Here is a 17,062-nt window from a genome sequence, read left to right as displayed (position 1 = left end):
AAAAACAGAGTATAGCCGCGCGGCCGTACGATTAAAAAAAACTGAGTATGGGTGAAAACAAACCGAATATAGCCGAGTGGCTGTACCTTCATAGTTAGATTGGTTCGGAATTCGGGCTAAAAATCCCAAATATTGTGGGAAATTAAGCGGGTCGAGTTAAATGGGTTGGCCGCCGAGCCCATTATTTGGGTCCAAAGATAACATACGACTACGTTCTCTCCCTCTTCGTCTACTTCGCTCTCTCCCTCTTTTTCTCGCCTTGCGTTGCTCGCCTTGCCTAGCCCTGCAACGATACTCTGGAGGAAACCCTAATCCCGATTTGCAATATCATAAACCTGTTTGTTTTTCCATAATCCAATTCATTAGGCTCTTTGACTTGATAAATTTGATTACACGGCATTGTCCTTAATGTTCAAGATATTAAGAAATTAATTAAGAATGGATAGGGACGAAGATGATTTCGTGTTTTACGGAACACCAATAGAGCGTGAGGAAGAGATCATCAGCCGTAAGAAGAAGGCCGTTGCCGAGGCCTCTGGTAACCTACGTACTCTCGTTCCTTGGAAGCAAGAGGTATTTGCTCTGCTCGCCTGCTATATTCTATTTTGCTCCTATTTATTTTCTATCTTTTGTTTGGTTCCTGAGAAAACTCGAGACAGTGAAAAGAGTCGAGAAAAATGTATGTTAAGTTTTTGGAGACTTGAGTTTTAATATCACTTATGTTAGCTTAGAAGGATTGGTAGGAAATGGGATCAGAAAGAGTTTGACATTCGTACTTACAGCAGCTTGTTTGGTAAATGAGGAAGTTTGAAAAGGAATTTGAGACTTACTTTAGATAACAAGCTGCAGATTGAAATGACCTGTTTTCCCTTTTGAATTTGAACATTGAAGATGATAATCGGCTCAACACATACAGTGAAATACTGCCAAGTGATTTTGGGGATGCCAAATGGTGCTATTTTAATTGAACTAATGTAAAGAACTCTAATGAGACATATATAACTTACTTTGCATGGAATTAAGTCCTAACTAATTTACAACGGTTCTGTTCATTGATTCATAAGAAAGATGCCTTGTGTGTGATGATGTTTAACTAATTTTGTAATTTTTTTTCTCCAGGTTAGAGACGAAGAAGGAAGAAGGAGATTTCATGGGGCATTTAGTGGAGGGTTTTCTGCTGGCTATTACAATACGGTGGGCTCAAAAGAGGGTATCATAACTCTTTCCTTCGAACTAGAATGTGTGATCCTTTTTCTTAAGAGTTTTCAAGGGTAGCTAATGGTTTAAGGGATGTGAAACAATTCTGCAGGGTGGACACCACAGTCCTTTGTGTCAACCCGGAAAAACAGAGCTGAAGTCAAACAGCAGAACATTTTGAACTTTTTAGATGAAGATGAAAAAGAAGTATGTTTTATTTTCGCTTTGACCTATTAGCTTTATTTGAATCTGTTTCAGTTATATGTTTCAACTTTGTGAATATGTTACGAAAATTGTCAGTGTTGGAGTCATGGCGTTTGAAATGGGTCAATAACATGTACGCATGCTTGTTTCATGTTTAGTAATTCGATTTGTCTAATATGAACTTTTCTATGAAGGGAGTGAAAATCTATTGGTGGGAAATATACCTTTCCAAAATTTAGTTTCAAACATATGAATAATTTTCTTTTACTTAGCAAAGAATATAATGAAAGTAGGAAATAAAGTAATTTTCATTCTTATGTAAAGTTGACTGTTCTCTAGCTCTTAAAAAACTGAGTAGTATACTTCTATTGAGGATTACTGCAATTGAGGAAAGCATAGACCTATGAACTTAGGATTTTTGAAGTTGACAGAAGGTGATGTTCCCTTTGAGATAATTGCAACATTAGGTGGAAGTAAAATTGCTTTCGAACTCTAATTCCAAAGGTAGCGAAGGTGTCTAAGCAAAGCATTACTCAGTTGAAAATTTGATTTGATTTTATGATTCATGGGGAAAGTTCCTTTTATTTTTGTGTCTTTCATTGTAAAAAAACTGTGATCCTTGTTAAAATTATTGTCAGTGTATTTTGCTCATTTTAATTTGGTAGAGAATGTTGTTACGTATCCTGTCACACATTTATTAGTAGTAATCTATGCATTTTGTGTCGAATGAGATTCTGGAACTGGTTGATTCAGTAATGATTTTACTTTAAGATTCCAAATCAGCTTCATGGTTCTTCTTCTTAACATTTTAGGAACTGGAAGGCCAATCTTTGGGGACATCTTTGCAGTTTGATACTTTTGGATTTACAGCTGCAGAACTTGCTCGGAAACAAGCTGAGAAGGAACAACAAAAAAGGTGAAGTATGGGTTATTTGTAATTCTAGTTTAATCATTATTCATTTAGTTGACTTGATGACAGTAATACAAGTTGGGCCATTTGGATGAAAGTGATAAGGTTCTGGATGCTACTTATTCTTGTATCCTAACCTTATTGTTGAGTGTTGTGATTTCGTTGTGTTGCTGAAGAAAATTAAATTCTTTGGGTATGACTCATGAGGTTGTTTGTAGTCTTAACCCCCACTCTCTCTTGGAAATTTTGTGGTGAGAGTAGAATCTAGTAGCATTTTTCAGTTGATTTTCTGCTTAAAGGAATAAAATTTATTATCACATTTTTATTAGATTTGCTGGTTAAAGGAATAAGATTCTTTGTCTCAAGTTCTCAACATGGACAAATAGTTAATTATCCATGCATTCGAGTGATAAATATATTAAATGCTCTGATGTTCATCATTCTAACTCTTAACTTAGTTTATGGAGATGTGATATGCAGCATCTTCTATCATGTGACAGAAAAATGCGGATCTTCAATTGCTTGCCAAATGAAAAATTAAAGTGCATCCTAATATGTTTTTAAAAAAAATATCTCTCCACAATATATTAGCTTTATTCTTGTTACTTTACATGGTCGGTGGTCCATATGGTGAAATGTTGCACCCATTGTTTTACTTTTGTTTTCACATTTTCTCAGCTTGGTGCATAATGAGGATGAATGTTATGAGTTGTATTTTTTTACCCTTTGTTTTTCTTCATTTTTCACTCCTAAAGGAGTTTCATGCATGGTTTTCTGACTTTTTTATATATCTCTCTCTCTCTTTTTTTTTTTTCCATGTAGGCCATCAGCTATTCCTGGACCTGTTCCTGATGAATTAGTTCTTCCTTCCACAGATTCTATAGGTTTGTTTTGGTAAAGTTGGGTTACTTATTCAAATAGTGTTTCCTTTGGTAGTTGCACATCTTTTAGCCTCTACTTGCTGGTTTTTGAATAGGCGTAAAGTTGCTGCTGAAGATGGGATGGCGTCATGGTCGTTCAATCAGGGATTCACATACTGATAAATCATATGGTATGTTTTGAGAAGGATTAATTACTTGTAAAGGAATATGTTACATTTCTTACTTTTTAATTTACATATATGTGATGATGGAACTTTCACATGTTTTAGTTTTTGTTAAGCTGAAAGTCCACACCACTTCTATGATACAGTTTCATCTGATTTCTCTTTAGTTGAGGTATTTCTTTTTTGGCTTAAAGTCTTAAACTATTTCTTGGCCTCGTACAGATGCTCGAAGGGAAGCTCGAAAAGCCTTCTTAGCATTTTCTTCCAGTGATGCAAAGAAACAGACTGCTGACCCTGCGTCTGTTCCTGGCGAACTTGAGAGTTATATTGATCCGCCTGCGAGTGATGATGTTCAATCTTCAGAAAGCACACCTGTAAGTAAATTTTCTTTGCTATGTCAGTCATTATTTTGTTGTTGTTTTGGGTTTCCATGATTTTCTGGATATCCTTCCCAGTAATGGAAATACTACAGTGCTACTGCAACATGCTAATCTGGAGCCTGTAGTGACTCAATACTTTCTATATCTTTTTCCAATTTCAAATTTTGAAAAAAATAATGGTGTTTCAACAATGGGATCACATTTTCTTTTTGTTCTGTTGGATTTGCTCCGTGTCTCACATCTTTTCCTTCAGGTTTATGTCCTTTACCCAAAGCAGGACCTTCATGGATTAGGTTTTGATCCTTATAAGCATGCTCCCGAGTTTAGGGGTATGTGATTATTTGTAGAAAACTCGGTCATATTTCTGTGACTACGAGCAATCTAATGCATCCTCCTGATAACTATTTTTTGATTGTTTATTTTCAGAAAAGAAAAGGTCACGCTTATCTGATAATAAGGGTATTGGATATAGAAGTGCCATTTCGATGGATAATAATCTTTTTGGTTTCAAGTGTAAGATTTACGATTCAGTTAAAAACGTTTCTTTTTGGCCTTATTATCTAGGGCTCTGTCCCAACTTATGATTGATTTGGCTTGTTATTCATCAGCAGGAAAGGTTGCTCCTGGTTTTGGAATTGGAGCACTTGAAGAACTTGATGCTGAAGATGAGGATGTTTATGCCTCTGGTTAGTGTTCTCGTCGTGAATAATCAATCTTATCTTCTCAGTAACTAATAGATGTTATAGAGTTGTTGGATTCATTGGATAGAATAACTTCTTTTCTTTTGCGCTGTCTCTCCCTATTATGCTTTCTGGGAGAAACTGCTGAGATGTGATTAATGCTTTCCTTTCCACTTAATTCAGGCCACAGATTGGTTAATTGATTATTTTTTTGGTTGCATGATTTCCTTCAGTTTGTGATCTACTGAGGTAAATAGTTATAGTTCTATAGTGATTAGATCTGTTGGTGAGACTCATTTTGAGCTAACCAGGTTACCTTCTTGTTGAAATATCATTCGTTATTTATGCTCTAGTTTTTCCAATTGTCTTGTGCAGGTTATGACTTTGAGGAGACTTATGTTGAAGATATTGATGAGCCTTCAAGATCAATCATGGAGGGCAAGCAAAAGTCAGTTCGAAAGGAGCCAGGTGTTCTCTCTGGATTTAGACTTGCATCGAATTCTGACTACCAGCATGAACGGTAATTAGGTTTTAGTTTTATGATGCATATGAGTTGCCACTTTTTTTTATTAGTTTACATGCATGTGAACATGCTGAAGAATTTGATCCTCCTGCATGTTTTAAGATGAGTCCATTTTGAAATTAGTTATGCTGTAAATGAAATATATATTTTTTTCTTTTTCTGCTTGTTCATTGCCAAATACATAACTGCTAACTACTACACTGGGATTTGTTCCAGATTTGATCCTCCTGTGGTTCCAAAAGATTTTGTACCCCACCATAAATTTCCCGGGCCTCTTGAGACTGGCTACAAGCTTGGAGATCCCGGTCCCCCAGAAGTCCCTCCTCCCAAGGACAATAATCTGAAACTTTTAATTGATGGGGTTGCAACTCTAGTAGCTCGATGTGGTAAATTGTTTGAGGATCTTTCCAGAGAGAAAAACCAGTCAAATCCTTTGTTTAGTTTTCTAGTTGGAGGGAATGGCCATGATTATTATGCAAGGAAACTGTGGGAGGAGCAACAGAAGCGAGGTGATCACACCAAGCAGAAATTGGATGTTCAATTGTCTCCACACATGCAGAAGACACACATGCAGAAGATGACAGCAGAGAGCCGTGGACAAATTTTAGGGGAAAGGCCTTTGGAACGAAGCGCCAAAGATTCAAGTTCATCTGCTACTTCTGCAGATGCCATTCAGCTTCAGTACAATCTTTCAGATACATTTACTAAACCTGCATTACATGTGAGTATCATGCATCTTGCTTATCTGCTTTCTCAAATGTTTATGTTTGTATGTTTGTTCGAATCCATATTGTAATTTATTGGCTTTTGTTTACTTAGACATTGCTTTAGCTACCAATCATTTTTTAGATTTTTATGAGCGGTTGTTACCTCAAGGAAAGTTTAGATTTCTTACTTTATTTATGTGTCGAATCTAGGGTGAGATGCTGGAAGCTGCAAAACCCTTCAAAGAGGATCCTGCGAAGCAAGAACGGTTTGAGCGGTTTCTCAAGGAAAAGTACCAAGGAGGACTTCGATCTACCGAGTCTGGTGGAGCTAGTCATATGTCAGAAGCAGCTCGTGCTCGTGAGAGAATGGACTTTGAGGCTGCGGCCGAGGCAATACAGAAAGGGAAGTGGAGTAAAGATAGCAAACTCTCCACATCACAGTTTATGGAGTATTTATCTTCTGGAGGCATGCAGTTTATTTCTGGGGGATTAGCGGTATGGCTTCATTGTGTGATTTTTAGGTTTTGAGTTTGTAGATGTGGGTTCAGATTGGTTTCTTAATTATTTGGTTTCTTAATTTTTGAAAACAGCAAGCTAAAGATACTCAAACTGAAAATTCGATCACAAAAGAAGTTCACTTAAAACGGAAAGAATATCAATGGCGTCCTTCACCTATTTTATGCAAACGCTTTGATCTCATTGATCCTTACATGGGGAAGGTATAGTTGCATAATTTCCTCTATAACTCCTGTTCTGTTTCTTTATATGCATTATTCACTTTGTAAACCTCTCTCTCTCTCTCTCTCTCTCTCTCTCTCTCTCTCTCTCTCTCACACACACACACACACACACACACATGCACACTCAAAACACTCAAACTGGAGCCAAGAAGTACATCCCTCTAGTATTCAGTTTATCCATTAGAAAAGATGTACAGAGTACACAAGTTTTCCTTAACACCATACCTTAAAGATATGTTATTGCCACTTGCAGCCACCACCCGCTCCACGAATGAAGAGCAAAATGGAAACTCTTATTTTTACATCAGATTCTGGAAAAGACACAAAAGCAGAAGAAATTGTAATTACAAAGGGAGTATCATTCCCTGTTGCTCAATCTGATGCCGAAGGACTAAGCAAAGATGTAGCTGACAAGGAAAGTGAAGTTGAGGTTGAAGCTGAAAATGTTGAGAGGCCAGTTGACCTTTACAAGGTGCTTAAACCAGATTCTTTTATTTATTAGTACCTTACGAATTCACTTCTTTCTTCTTGCATGTTGCGGACTGCAAATAAATCACACCAAAAAAGTGCCACCCTATTATGTTGTAATTGGAAAACAATTGTGAATCTTCTTCACCATTATTCGTACTGTTATGAATGATTAAGCCAAGAAAAGAGCTCTCGGGTACTATGTTGAGTGAAGTCACTCTTTTCTTCTATGCTCCTTGATAAGTAATGCTTGCATGCAGCTTGGATAGAAGATCATAGATTTGTGTCAGTTCTCTGAAATGTGAGATTGCATCGACTTAGTTTATTTTAATTTCTTTTTGGTGTCTGACATTTTATTCTGCTATTATTAATGCGAATTATTGTAATTACCCATAATTTTGTTGTGAGCTATTTAGATCAGAAGAGTTTACACGCTTGCCTATCTTGGTCAATGGTCATACATCTCTGTTTACTTTGTTGGGGAAGAAAAGGGGGTGGGGGTGAATTTTAAGTTTGTATTTTCTCACCTCATAATCCAGTGCGCTTCATGTTTTACATGCATATGCTATATGCAGGATATGCCTCATATTAATCTTCATTTCCGCGTGCAGGCTATCTTTTCTGATGATTCAGATGATGAAGAGGATACCTCTATTCACAACGAAGTGGGCAATCCAGAGAAGAAGGTTGAAGCTGCTAATACAACATTAAACCGTTTGATTGCAGGTGACTTTTTGGAATCCTTGGGTAAAGAACTAGGCCTAGAGGTTCCTCCTGAGCTGCCCTCATCAATGAACAGACTTGGGAATTCTGTGCCTCCCAAAGGAACTGCCACTGTTAATTCTGTAGATTCTGATATCCTGCGAGTTGATAATGTGCCTTCTTCCAATCATGAGATTCTGCACGGCCAGGAGATTGCTCAAGATGGTCCGCGTGGAAATATTGAACCTGTTAATGGTAACTCAGCAAGAAGTAATAGCAAATACACGGAGACTGGGTCCTTCGGTAATCAATTTGACAAAATTATTTTGGAAAAGGCACCTCAAGAGGATAGGAAAGCCAAAAAATCCTCAAGGCGGCACCGGAATTTGAGCAGCAGTTCATCATCAGAAGATGAAAGGAGAAGAAAGCGCTCTGGGCGACATCGGCATAGACACAGTGATTCAGATAGCGATTCATCCAGTGATCACCGAGACCGTCACCAATCTCGTTCTAAGGGGAGAAGGAAAGGATCCTCTCGAGAAAAGAGCAGTAGTAGTAGCAGAAAACACTCGAAACATCACAAGCATAGAAGCAGAGACTCCCCTGAGAAGGAACGTTCAGAAATCAAGAGAGATAAGCACAAAAGGAGGGGTTGAACATAAAGTCCTATTTCCTCGGCACTGCAATGCAACTATGGCTATCGCGCAAACATATCAAGAAATATTCACTTAAGGAACATCATAAAAATGGAATGTCAGTTTGCATAGGTTTTGGGATGATGGCCTGGGTGACAGCATATTTTGTATGGTTCAGTTGATTGGGAAGCTTTGTTTTGTTGCTCCTTTTTGGATGCTATTTGATTGTAATTAGATTTTGGTTGATGAATTGTAGGATGCATCTTGCATTATCTGAGATGTTAATATACACGAGTGTATGCCTGCCTGCCTGTTAGAGTTTGATACATTACTGCAGTTGATGTAATATTCTGAGCTAATATAATGTACGGTTAATGAACATATTAGCGTAATGAGAAATTCTGTTACTCTCGCTCTTTTTTGAAAAAAGCAAAGCATTAGGCTGATCATTATGGACATGTGGGCTGGTCTTGTTTGACCCTTCCACCACGCGGCGTCACGTTTCTGATAATTTTGATTAAAGTACGTCATTTGTCTAAATATTTTTAATTTTTAATTCCTTTTCCTTGCCTAAATATTTTATCTACGGGAATATATTTGGGTCAGTTAATTTTCCAGAGATCCATAATGGCAATAATTTGTTTTCCACCTCTTTATTGACCTTCTAGAAGGCTTGGTCCGTACGCGAAGTTTTTCTCATACTTGTAATTTATAGTCTTCTTTAGGGATTGATATTTGTGTTATTCTTATTTTTTTTTTCTTGCATTTGACAAAAAAGTCGTTCTGATTTGGTTTGAGATAGCGTTTTCAAGGTTGGAAATCATTCTTAATTTAATGAAGTAGTTGAGTAGTTCCCATGGGAAGCCCATTTCCACTTTCAAAGTTTGGCGATTCTAGCTACAAGTCAAACTTGGCAAACTAGTCATCCCGCAGCCAGCCACTTTAAAAAAAAATCAAAAGCACAAGTGAGGCAAGCCTCAACATACCTTTTCGTCCTGTTTCACAGAGTCTCCAAATATGAAGTGGAAGACTATGTGAATTTTGATTACAAGCTTCATCATTGAAGATCTTGTTTTGCATTTTTTTCTTTTAGGACATTTCTATTTTGGCTAAAGAACTTTTCTTCTTACTGTTTCCAGATCACTCTATTTTTGGGTTGGTTCCTCTTGGCCTTTCTTGGGGTAGTTAGCTGAAGTTCCTGTTTTGCTTTTCTCAATCAGTCAGTCTTTGGTCTTTGTTTCTTGGGTGACTGAGTTGTGAATTGGGCAACTTTCTGAGATTTGTTCTCATCTCACCAGCCAGCTGGGCTCTGGTTCAAGAAGTTGCTAGGCAGTGGCAGGCACTGAAGCATCTTGGTCAAAAACTGGTTGTTGGGTTCTTGGGTGGATTGATCAGTTGTTCAGTAGAGTGGGAATCATTTTCTGTGTTTGCACAATTTATGTGGGAAGTGTTAGCTGCAGAAAATGGGCGGTGGTAGAAGAAAGAAGCAGCATTTTGGCAGAATCCATGCCTTCTCATGTGGGAAAGCATCATTCAATGGCGAGCATTCACGGATTGGAGGTCCTGGCTTCTCACGGGTAGTTTACTGCAACGACCCTGACTGCTTGGAGGCCACTGCTCACAGTTATGAAAGCAATTATGTTAGAACCACTAAGTACAGACTTGCTACATTCTTACCAAAAGCACTGTTTGAGCAATTCAGAAGGGTTGCCAATATATATTTCCTCATCTGTGCAATATTGTCTTTTACATCACTTTCTCCTTACTCTGCTGTCAGCAACGTCGTCCCTCTCGTTGTTGTGATCGGAGTTACAATGGGGAAAGAGGCTGTTGAAGATTGGAGGCGCAAAAGACAGGTAAACTTTCTATATCAACACCTTGTTTGATGCATTTGTTTCTGTATTTGACTATATTTATTTAGTGCTATTATAGAATTAGATTAGTAACCAAGGTCTTTAATCTAGCTTTTAAAACTTCTATCAGGATATTGAAATGAACAACAGGAAAGTTAGGGTGCATCATGGTGATGGAGTTTTTGAGTATACTAAGTGGAGGGATTTGAAAGTTGGGGATATAGTGAAGGTTGAAAAGGACGAATATTTTCCTGCTGATCTTATCTTACTTTCATCAAGTTATGATGAGGCACTTTGCTATGTAGAGACCACCAATCTTGATGGGGAAACTAATTTGAAATTAAAACAAGCACTGGAAGCAACTTCTAATCTGCATGAAGACTCGAGCTTCGATAATTTCAAGGGTGTAATCCGATGTGAAGACCCAAATGCAAACTTGTACTCATTTGTAGGCAGTCTGGAGATTGAAGAGCAACCGTACCCTCTTACGCCCCAGCAGCTTCTGCTTAGGGACTCCAAGCTACGAAACACAGATTTTGTGTATGGGGTGGTAATCTTCACAGGTCATGACACAAAAGTTATGCAAAACTCAACAGCTCCACCTTCCAAGAGAAGCAAAGTTGAGAAGAGGATGGATAAGATTATCTACTTCTTGTTTTTCCTCTTAGTTTTGATGTCATTTGTTGGGGCTACTGTCTTTGGGGTTACAACTAGGAAAGACCTCGAAAATGGAAGAATGATAAGATGGTACCTCAGACCAGATGACACCACAGTTTACTATGATCCGACGAGGGCACCAGTTGCAGCAATTTTGCAATTTTTAACTGCCATTATGTTGTATAGTTATTTGATTCCCATATCCTTGTATGTATCAATAGAAATTGTCAAAGTTCTTCAGTGCACTTTCATAAACCAGGATCTGCACATGTACTATGAGGAAACTGACCAGCCAGCCCTAGCCCGTACTTCGAACTTGAATGAAGAACTTGGCCAAGTTGATACTATACTTTCAGATAAGACGGGAACATTGACTTGCAACTCAATGGAATTTATCAAGTGTTCCATTGCTGGGACTGCTTTTGGGCGTGGAGTTACAGAAGTTGAGAGAGCTTTAGCCGGGAGAAAAGGCTCATCTAAGTCATCTTTAGCTGAAGAGGTGACAGAAGAAGAGAGTCATGTTGAAGACTTGACTGTCGCCAAGTCATTGATAAAGGGCTTTAATTTTAGGGATGAAAGGATCATGAATGGCCATTGGGTTAATGAGCCTCGTGCAGACATAATCCAGAAGTTTCTACAGTTACTAGCTATCTGTCATACTGCAATACCTGATATTGATGAAGAAACCGGAAGAGTATCATATGAAGCTGAATCACCAGATGAGGCAGCTTTTGTGATTGCAGCAAGAGAGCTGGGGTTTGAATTTTATAATAGGACTCAAACAAGCATTTCGGTGCATGAGTTGGATCCCATTTATGGAAGGAAGGTTGAAAGGTCAGCTTCTTGCACTTGGACTTTTTACTAATATGGATAAAATAACTTTACTAGATTCTCTGTTCTAACATGTTTGGTTTTTTTTTTTTTTTTAAATTTATTTTTTACTGCAGTTTAGCTGCTATGATATATGTTGTTCTGAAGCTATTGTTGAGTTTTTGTCAAATAAATATTTAAGTGCATACATTTTATTTTTTGTTCTCAGAGCTTATAAGCTTTTGAGCATACTGGAGTTCAGTAGTTCTAGAAAGCGGATGTCTGTGATCATAAGAACTGAAGAGGGAAAGATACTACTGCTTTGTAAAGGTGCTGACAGGTTTGTAAACTTATTCCTCGCTTGAAAGTGTGTGCCAAAGTTCATTTTACTATGGTGCTCCTAATTTCAAAAGTTGACTAAACTTAGAAAAACATGATATTTATTTGTTTATCCCACAAGCAGTGTCATGTTCGAAAGACTTGCAAAGAATGGGAGGGAGTTCGAAGAGAAGACTAAGGAACACATTAACGAGTATGCTGATGCTGGTTTGAGGACTTTGGTACTTGCATATCGTGAACTTGATGAAGAAGAATATGTTGAATTCGACAAAGAATTTACTGAGGCCAAAAACTTGGTTAGTTCAGACCGGGAGGAAATTGTCGAGCAAGTTTCAGAGAAGATAGAGAGGGATTTGATTCTTCTTGGTGCTACTGCAGTTGAAGACAAACTTCAAAATGGGGTGAGTTTTAACTTACATTACAGTGAAAAAATGACTCAGATACTTGCATAAATGTGTTGTAAAGTCTTGGTTGTCAGCAAAACTATTACTGCATAATTGCTTTTGCCTCTAATTACTACATATTTTTAGCTCCCAAGCAATCCAAACATTAGTACATATTGGTTTGTTATGTTCAGTAGTTAATACAGGTAATGACTTTGTTGGAGATTTGTATTTTATTCAAGACTAAATTTCATTTTTTTGTTCTTTCTGTGCTGAATAGGTTCCTGAATGCATTGACAAGCTTGCTCAGGCTGGAATTAAGATATGGGTTTTGACTGGAGATAAAATGGAGACGGCAATTAATATTGGGTATGATTTGTGACTGATTTGTATCAGTAGATGGATTCCAGTATAGAAGCATTTCTCACCGTATACCTTTTCATTGTTGTTGCTCCTTCCAGATATGCATGCAGTTTGCTTAGACAAGGAATGAAACAAATAGTAATAAGCTCAGAGACTCCAGAAGTTAAAGCATTAGAGAAGGTGGAGGATAAGTCCATGGTTGCCAAGGTAAATCAAGTTTCTTATGGGATATTTGTTTTTCCTTTTGTATTGGTTGTGCACTAAAGGTAGTTGATAGGAAGGGCGAACTTAGGGTTATAACAAATCTCTAGGATTGTCCCTTTCACTTCAACAATAATTGTCCACTATACAAAACAACCATGGCAGAGAATATCACTTGCACCTAGGACTTTTTTTGGTCACTGCATTGACGCTTATCTAGTACATTTCTAGACACTTGTTTTGGTCACTGCATTGACGCTTAACTAGGACTTTTAGCATGCTAGTGTTTGAAACTGTTATCTCCTGGCTGATAACTGTCATGCTGTGGGTGTTTGATGAAACCTTTCTGATTCTTTAGGCATTGAAGGAAAGTGTTGTCCATCAAATAAATGAGGGAAAGGCTTTGCTCACTTCACCAGATGAGAACTCTGAGGCATTGGCTTTGATTATTGATGGGACTTCACTCGCATATGCCTTAGAAAAAGATGTCAAGGACCTCTTTATAGAGCTTGCCATCGGTTGCGCATCTGTTATATGCTGTCGTTCATCTCCCAAACAGAAAGCACTTGTAAGTTCCCCTCCCCCGAAATAAGTTCCAACACGTCTAAACCATTTGCTTGGTCTATGATTTTAAAAAGAATCAAGTCCAAAATAGTTTTATTTAAAATAATGCAGGTTACAAGACTGGTAAAAGAGAGAAATGGCAACACAACTCTGGCAATTGGTGATGGGGCAAATGATGTTGGAATGCTTCAAGAGGCAGATATTGGAGTTGGTATCAGCGGTGTTGAAGGAATGCAGGTAACTGCTTAACAAGTTGCACCAAGTGTTTTTGTTGCATCATGAGTTGCTCCCATTTGAAATTTTGTTTCTCTTGATGAATTCTGACTTATCCTTTCTGCCAACCCAAAATTTCAGGCTGTCATGTCAAGTGATGTTGCAATTGCACAGTTCTGTTTTTTGGAGCGCCTGTTACTTGTACATGGACATTGGTGTTACAGAAGAATCTCGTCAATGGTAAATTCTTTTCTTCATAAAATTTGAATCTTAGCTTTTCATGGTATTTTATTTTGTATTAATCTGTGATGGATCTAGAATCTTTTGTGGATTCCATCATTCTTGCTAGACAACTGTTAGACCTCAGAAGCTCAAGTTATTAAGAAATGATCTCACACTAACACACTGCCTCAGGTGCAATCCCATCCTGCGCGTGGAGAGGCAAAGAAATGCAGACTCCTTATATTTAGAATATAATGTGGCTTTTTTAATTTTATTGGTCTCAGAAAAGCTGAAATGATTGACATACTCCTTTTCTTTTTTGACAGATATGCTATTTCTTCTACAAGAACATTGCTTTTGGCTTTACTATTTTCTTCTTTGAGATTTATGCTTCATTCTCGGGACAAACTGCATACAATGATTGGTATCTGTCACTATATAATGTCTTCTTCACATCACTTCCGGTAATTGCCTTGGGAGTGTTTGATCAAGATGTCTCAGCCAAGTTCTGTCTCAAGGTGGGTCCATGCACTTATGCCTTTTATTTGTCATTTCATGTGGATTGAGATTTTGTTTTCTTCATAGAAGCTTATTTCACATCAGAAATAATTGGTTAAAACTGAATATGTCCTGTGTCCATACCTAATATCATATGATCATATGCTGATCTTTAGTCTCTCTTTGTCTTGTCTCAATGTTACAGTTCCCTCTATTGTACCAAGAAGGTGCACAAAATGTCTTATTTAGCTGGCTCCGGATACTTGGATGGGCAATGAATGGGGTACTGACTGCTACCATAATCTTCTTCTTCTGCCTTGTGGCAATGGGTAGTCAAGCTTTTCGTAAAGGTGGGCAAGTTGTTGGTTTCGAAATCTTTGGGGCCACGATGTACTCATGCGTTGTATGGGCCGTGAACTGTCAAATGGCACTATCCATCAATTACTTCACATATATTCAACATCTCTTCATCTGGGGTGGCATTGTGTTCTGGTATATTTTCCAGTTGGCATATGGAGCCTTGGACCCTGACATATCAACCACTGCCTATAAGGTTTTCATTGAAGCCTGTGCACCAGCTCCATTTTATTGGCTTCTCACTCTATTTGTTTTGGTATCTTCCCTCCTACCATATTTCACTTATGCAGCCATCCAAATGAGGTTTTTCCCCATGTATCATCAGATGATACAATGGATAAGAACAGATGGGCAATCAGATGACCCTGAGTTCTGTCATATGGTGCGCCAGAGATCCATAAGACCCACAACAGTAGGTTACACAGCCCGCATTGAAGCGACATCTAAACGCTTTGAAGAGAAGCTCGAGGGCCTTTAATTTTTCACATTCTTATCATAAGATAATGTACATTATTTCCAAAGAGGAGTTTTTTCTCTTTTACATATTGATTTAAGAGTGTCTTGTAGTTGTGCTCCATGACAAGCAAATGTGTCCCAGAGATTAAGGTTTGTCCTTCCAAGTTTTTGCTTAGGATAGTTCTATGTCTAGAAGCTAGAAGCTCCAAAACTGTAGCTTTGAATTTTGGAGTTCATGTAGAGAAAAGTCTGGTCAACCTATTGTATCATGTATGATGTATCAGATGTACCATAACGCACAATATCAGCTTAATTCAATTCAATAAGAATTTTTTTTATTTATTTATTGTATCTTCTAGCTGATGCTATTGCTTCCTAAATGACTATATTACAATCTTTCTCTGCTTTACAAACTAAGAAAATCTCTTCAGCAGAACAATGTATTTCTTCTGTGAAGTAATTCTTCTTTGGGCATCGTCGTCCCAAATCCAAGAAAGGGAAACTTAGGAGTACCGCAATTCAAGGAAGGTTGAAGCAAAGATGACTGGTTAATTTCTCAGGAAAAGAAAATTAAGAAAAGGTATCCAAGAGATATATACCAATGCCATTGTGCATAAACAAATCTATAAACAAATGCAGGTTTCAGATTAATTCTATAAACAAATCTAGAAAAGAAAGGATTAGGTCCTCCTATCACCAAAAAAAAAAAACAAGAATTCTGTAGGCTAATTTGGATCCCTGTTCATTGACAAGGGACTCTTTTTCAATTATTTGTAAACATAAAACTAATAGCAACAAAATTATCCAATGAAATGTATTGGAGAAAAGAAAAAAGTACTCAGCATATTAGTTTGGCGGACAGAAAAGAAAAAGAAAAAAAAAGTCTCTATAATCTAAGATTAGTCAAGCAGACGAGAAAATTTTATTTTCTCTTCGTGGGATGATGCAATGCATTAGAGATTAACATGTTTACAGGGCCAAAACTATAGCATGTACCAGGAACCTCTGGTCATGAGGGAGGAAGGCCTAGAAAACTTGAGGCTGACTTTGCCATTATGGTGGCAAATTCATTAAAGCTAATGACACCATCTCCATCTGTATCAGCCTCTTTGATCATCTCTGTTAGCTCCTTATACGTTAGCGGTTGACCCATTTTGGCCATGGACCCTGCTAGCTCTGCTGCAGTTATATATCCATTACCGTCACGATCAAAGGACCGAAAAACCTCCAATAGTTGCTCTTGGTTTACCAAAATTTCTTCATTCATGTCAGGCAATATAGCACTGACCAATTCATCAAATTCCACGGAGCCATTTCCGTTTGAGTCCATGTTGGCAAGCAGGACATGGATTTGGTCACCTGAGGGCTTGAGGCCTAAGGACCGGAGGAGGGCTGCGAGCTCCAAAATGGTGAGGCTGCCATCTGAGTCCATGTCGAATCTTGCAAAGATGTCTCTTAACTGGTTGAGTTGATCAACTGCTAGTGCAGGCATTAGTTTAGTCCTATATTAACAACAATGACAACTAATAATATGACACAATGTGCACAAAAATGACAAGAGAGATTGTAACACAATGTGACAATTGTGGTGCCGCAGCAGCAGGAGGAGGAGGAGGAGGAGGAGAATGTGGTTTGAGAGAGAGAGAGAGAGAGAGAGAGAGAGAGGGTGTGATTTTTTGGGTGGTGATTGAAAATTTGAAGGCTAAATATGGTTGTGTGGAGACACCTAAGGACAGGAAAATGAGTCGGTGGTTTCGTTTTTGCCTTTTTTGTCACACGCATATGGAACGGAAGGCTCTCTTTTCATGCGTGCCTACTTCTAGGAAGGAAGCTAAATTTTGGCCTTATATTCTGGCATTGTCTTTTAAAATTATGCCCCGGTTTCTTGGTAAGATCTGAATTATAATTTAGAAAACAATAAGTTCACATTAAGTTCTTCATTTCTTTTCATTGAA

General features: G+C 37.9%; 3 protein-coding genes across 3 annotated transcripts; 2 read left to right on the top strand and 1 right to left on the bottom strand.

Moving 5' to 3' along the window:
* Window positions 1-192: 192 nt before the first annotated feature.
* Window positions 193-8,603, top strand: TGH (SWAP (Suppressor-of-White-APricot)/surp domain-containing protein). The gene is made up of 16 exons (XM_021955150.2): window positions 193-573; window positions 1,120-1,210; window positions 1,310-1,404; window positions 2,214-2,317; window positions 3,134-3,195; window positions 3,288-3,362; window positions 3,579-3,730; window positions 3,990-4,065; window positions 4,163-4,249; window positions 4,345-4,422; window positions 4,792-4,936; window positions 5,156-5,660; window positions 5,857-6,141; window positions 6,237-6,365; window positions 6,640-6,858; window positions 7,466-8,603. Exons 1-16 carry the CDS (start codon window positions 439-441, stop codon window positions 8,210-8,212), a joined length of 2,985 nt encoding a protein of 994 aa, XP_021810842.2. The 5' UTR covers window positions 193-438; the 3' UTR covers window positions 8,213-8,603.
* A 440-nt stretch (window positions 8,604-9,043) lies between these two features.
* On the top strand, window positions 9,044-15,458 carry LOC110754078 (putative phospholipid-transporting ATPase 9). The gene is made up of 11 exons (XM_021955081.2): window positions 9,044-10,047; window positions 10,175-11,535; window positions 11,741-11,851; window positions 11,975-12,251; window positions 12,514-12,602; window positions 12,695-12,803; window positions 13,156-13,365; window positions 13,473-13,598; window positions 13,716-13,814; window positions 14,123-14,314; window positions 14,500-15,458. Exons 1-11 carry the CDS (start codon window positions 9,655-9,657, stop codon window positions 15,127-15,129), a joined length of 3,597 nt encoding a protein of 1,198 aa, XP_021810773.1. The 5' UTR covers window positions 9,044-9,654; the 3' UTR covers window positions 15,130-15,458.
* Window positions 14,970-16,991, bottom strand: LOC110754099 (EF hand calcium-binding protein family). The gene has a single exon (XM_021955113.2). It carries the CDS (start codon window positions 16,597-16,599, stop codon window positions 16,117-16,119), a length of 483 nt encoding a protein of 160 aa, XP_021810805.1. The 5' UTR covers window positions 16,600-16,991; the 3' UTR covers window positions 14,970-16,116.
* Window positions 16,992-17,062: the final 71 nt, after the last annotated feature.

This window comes from Prunus avium, chromosome 5 (genome assembly GCF_965620075.1).
Source record: "Prunus avium chromosome 5, drPruAviu1.hap1.1, whole genome shotgun sequence".
Classification (NCBI taxonomy): domain Eukaryota; kingdom Viridiplantae; phylum Streptophyta; class Magnoliopsida; order Rosales; family Rosaceae; genus Prunus; species Prunus avium.
This window is presented reverse-complemented; position numbering and strand designations above follow the sequence as displayed.

Bases quoted from the DNA above. Each gene is read 5' to 3' on its own strand.
- TGH (XM_021955150.2), top strand. From the start codon at position 439: ATGGATAGGGACGAAGATGATTTCGTGTTTTACGGAACACCAATAGAG. The intron at 1,211-1,309 runs GTATCATAACTC...ACAATTCTGCAG, and splicing joins TACGGTGGGCTCAAAAGAGG to GGTGGACACCACAGTCCTTT. The intron at 5,661-5,856 runs GTGAGTATCATG...TGTCGAATCTAG, and splicing joins TTACTAAACCTGCATTACAT to GGTGAGATGCTGGAAGCTGC.
- LOC110754078 (XM_021955081.2), top strand. From the start codon at position 9,655: ATGGGCGGTGGTAGAAGAAAGAAGCAGCATTTTGGCAGAATCCATGCC. The intron at 10,048-10,174 runs GTAAACTTTCTA...AACTTCTATCAG, and splicing joins ATTGGAGGCGCAAAAGACAG to GATATTGAAATGAACAACAG. The intron at 12,252-12,513 runs GTGAGTTTTAAC...TGTGCTGAATAG, and splicing joins AAGACAAACTTCAAAATGGG to GTTCCTGAATGCATTGACAA.
- LOC110754099 (XM_021955113.2), bottom strand. From the start codon at position 16,599: ATGCCTGCACTAGCAGTTGATCAACTCAACCAGTTAAGAGACATCTTT.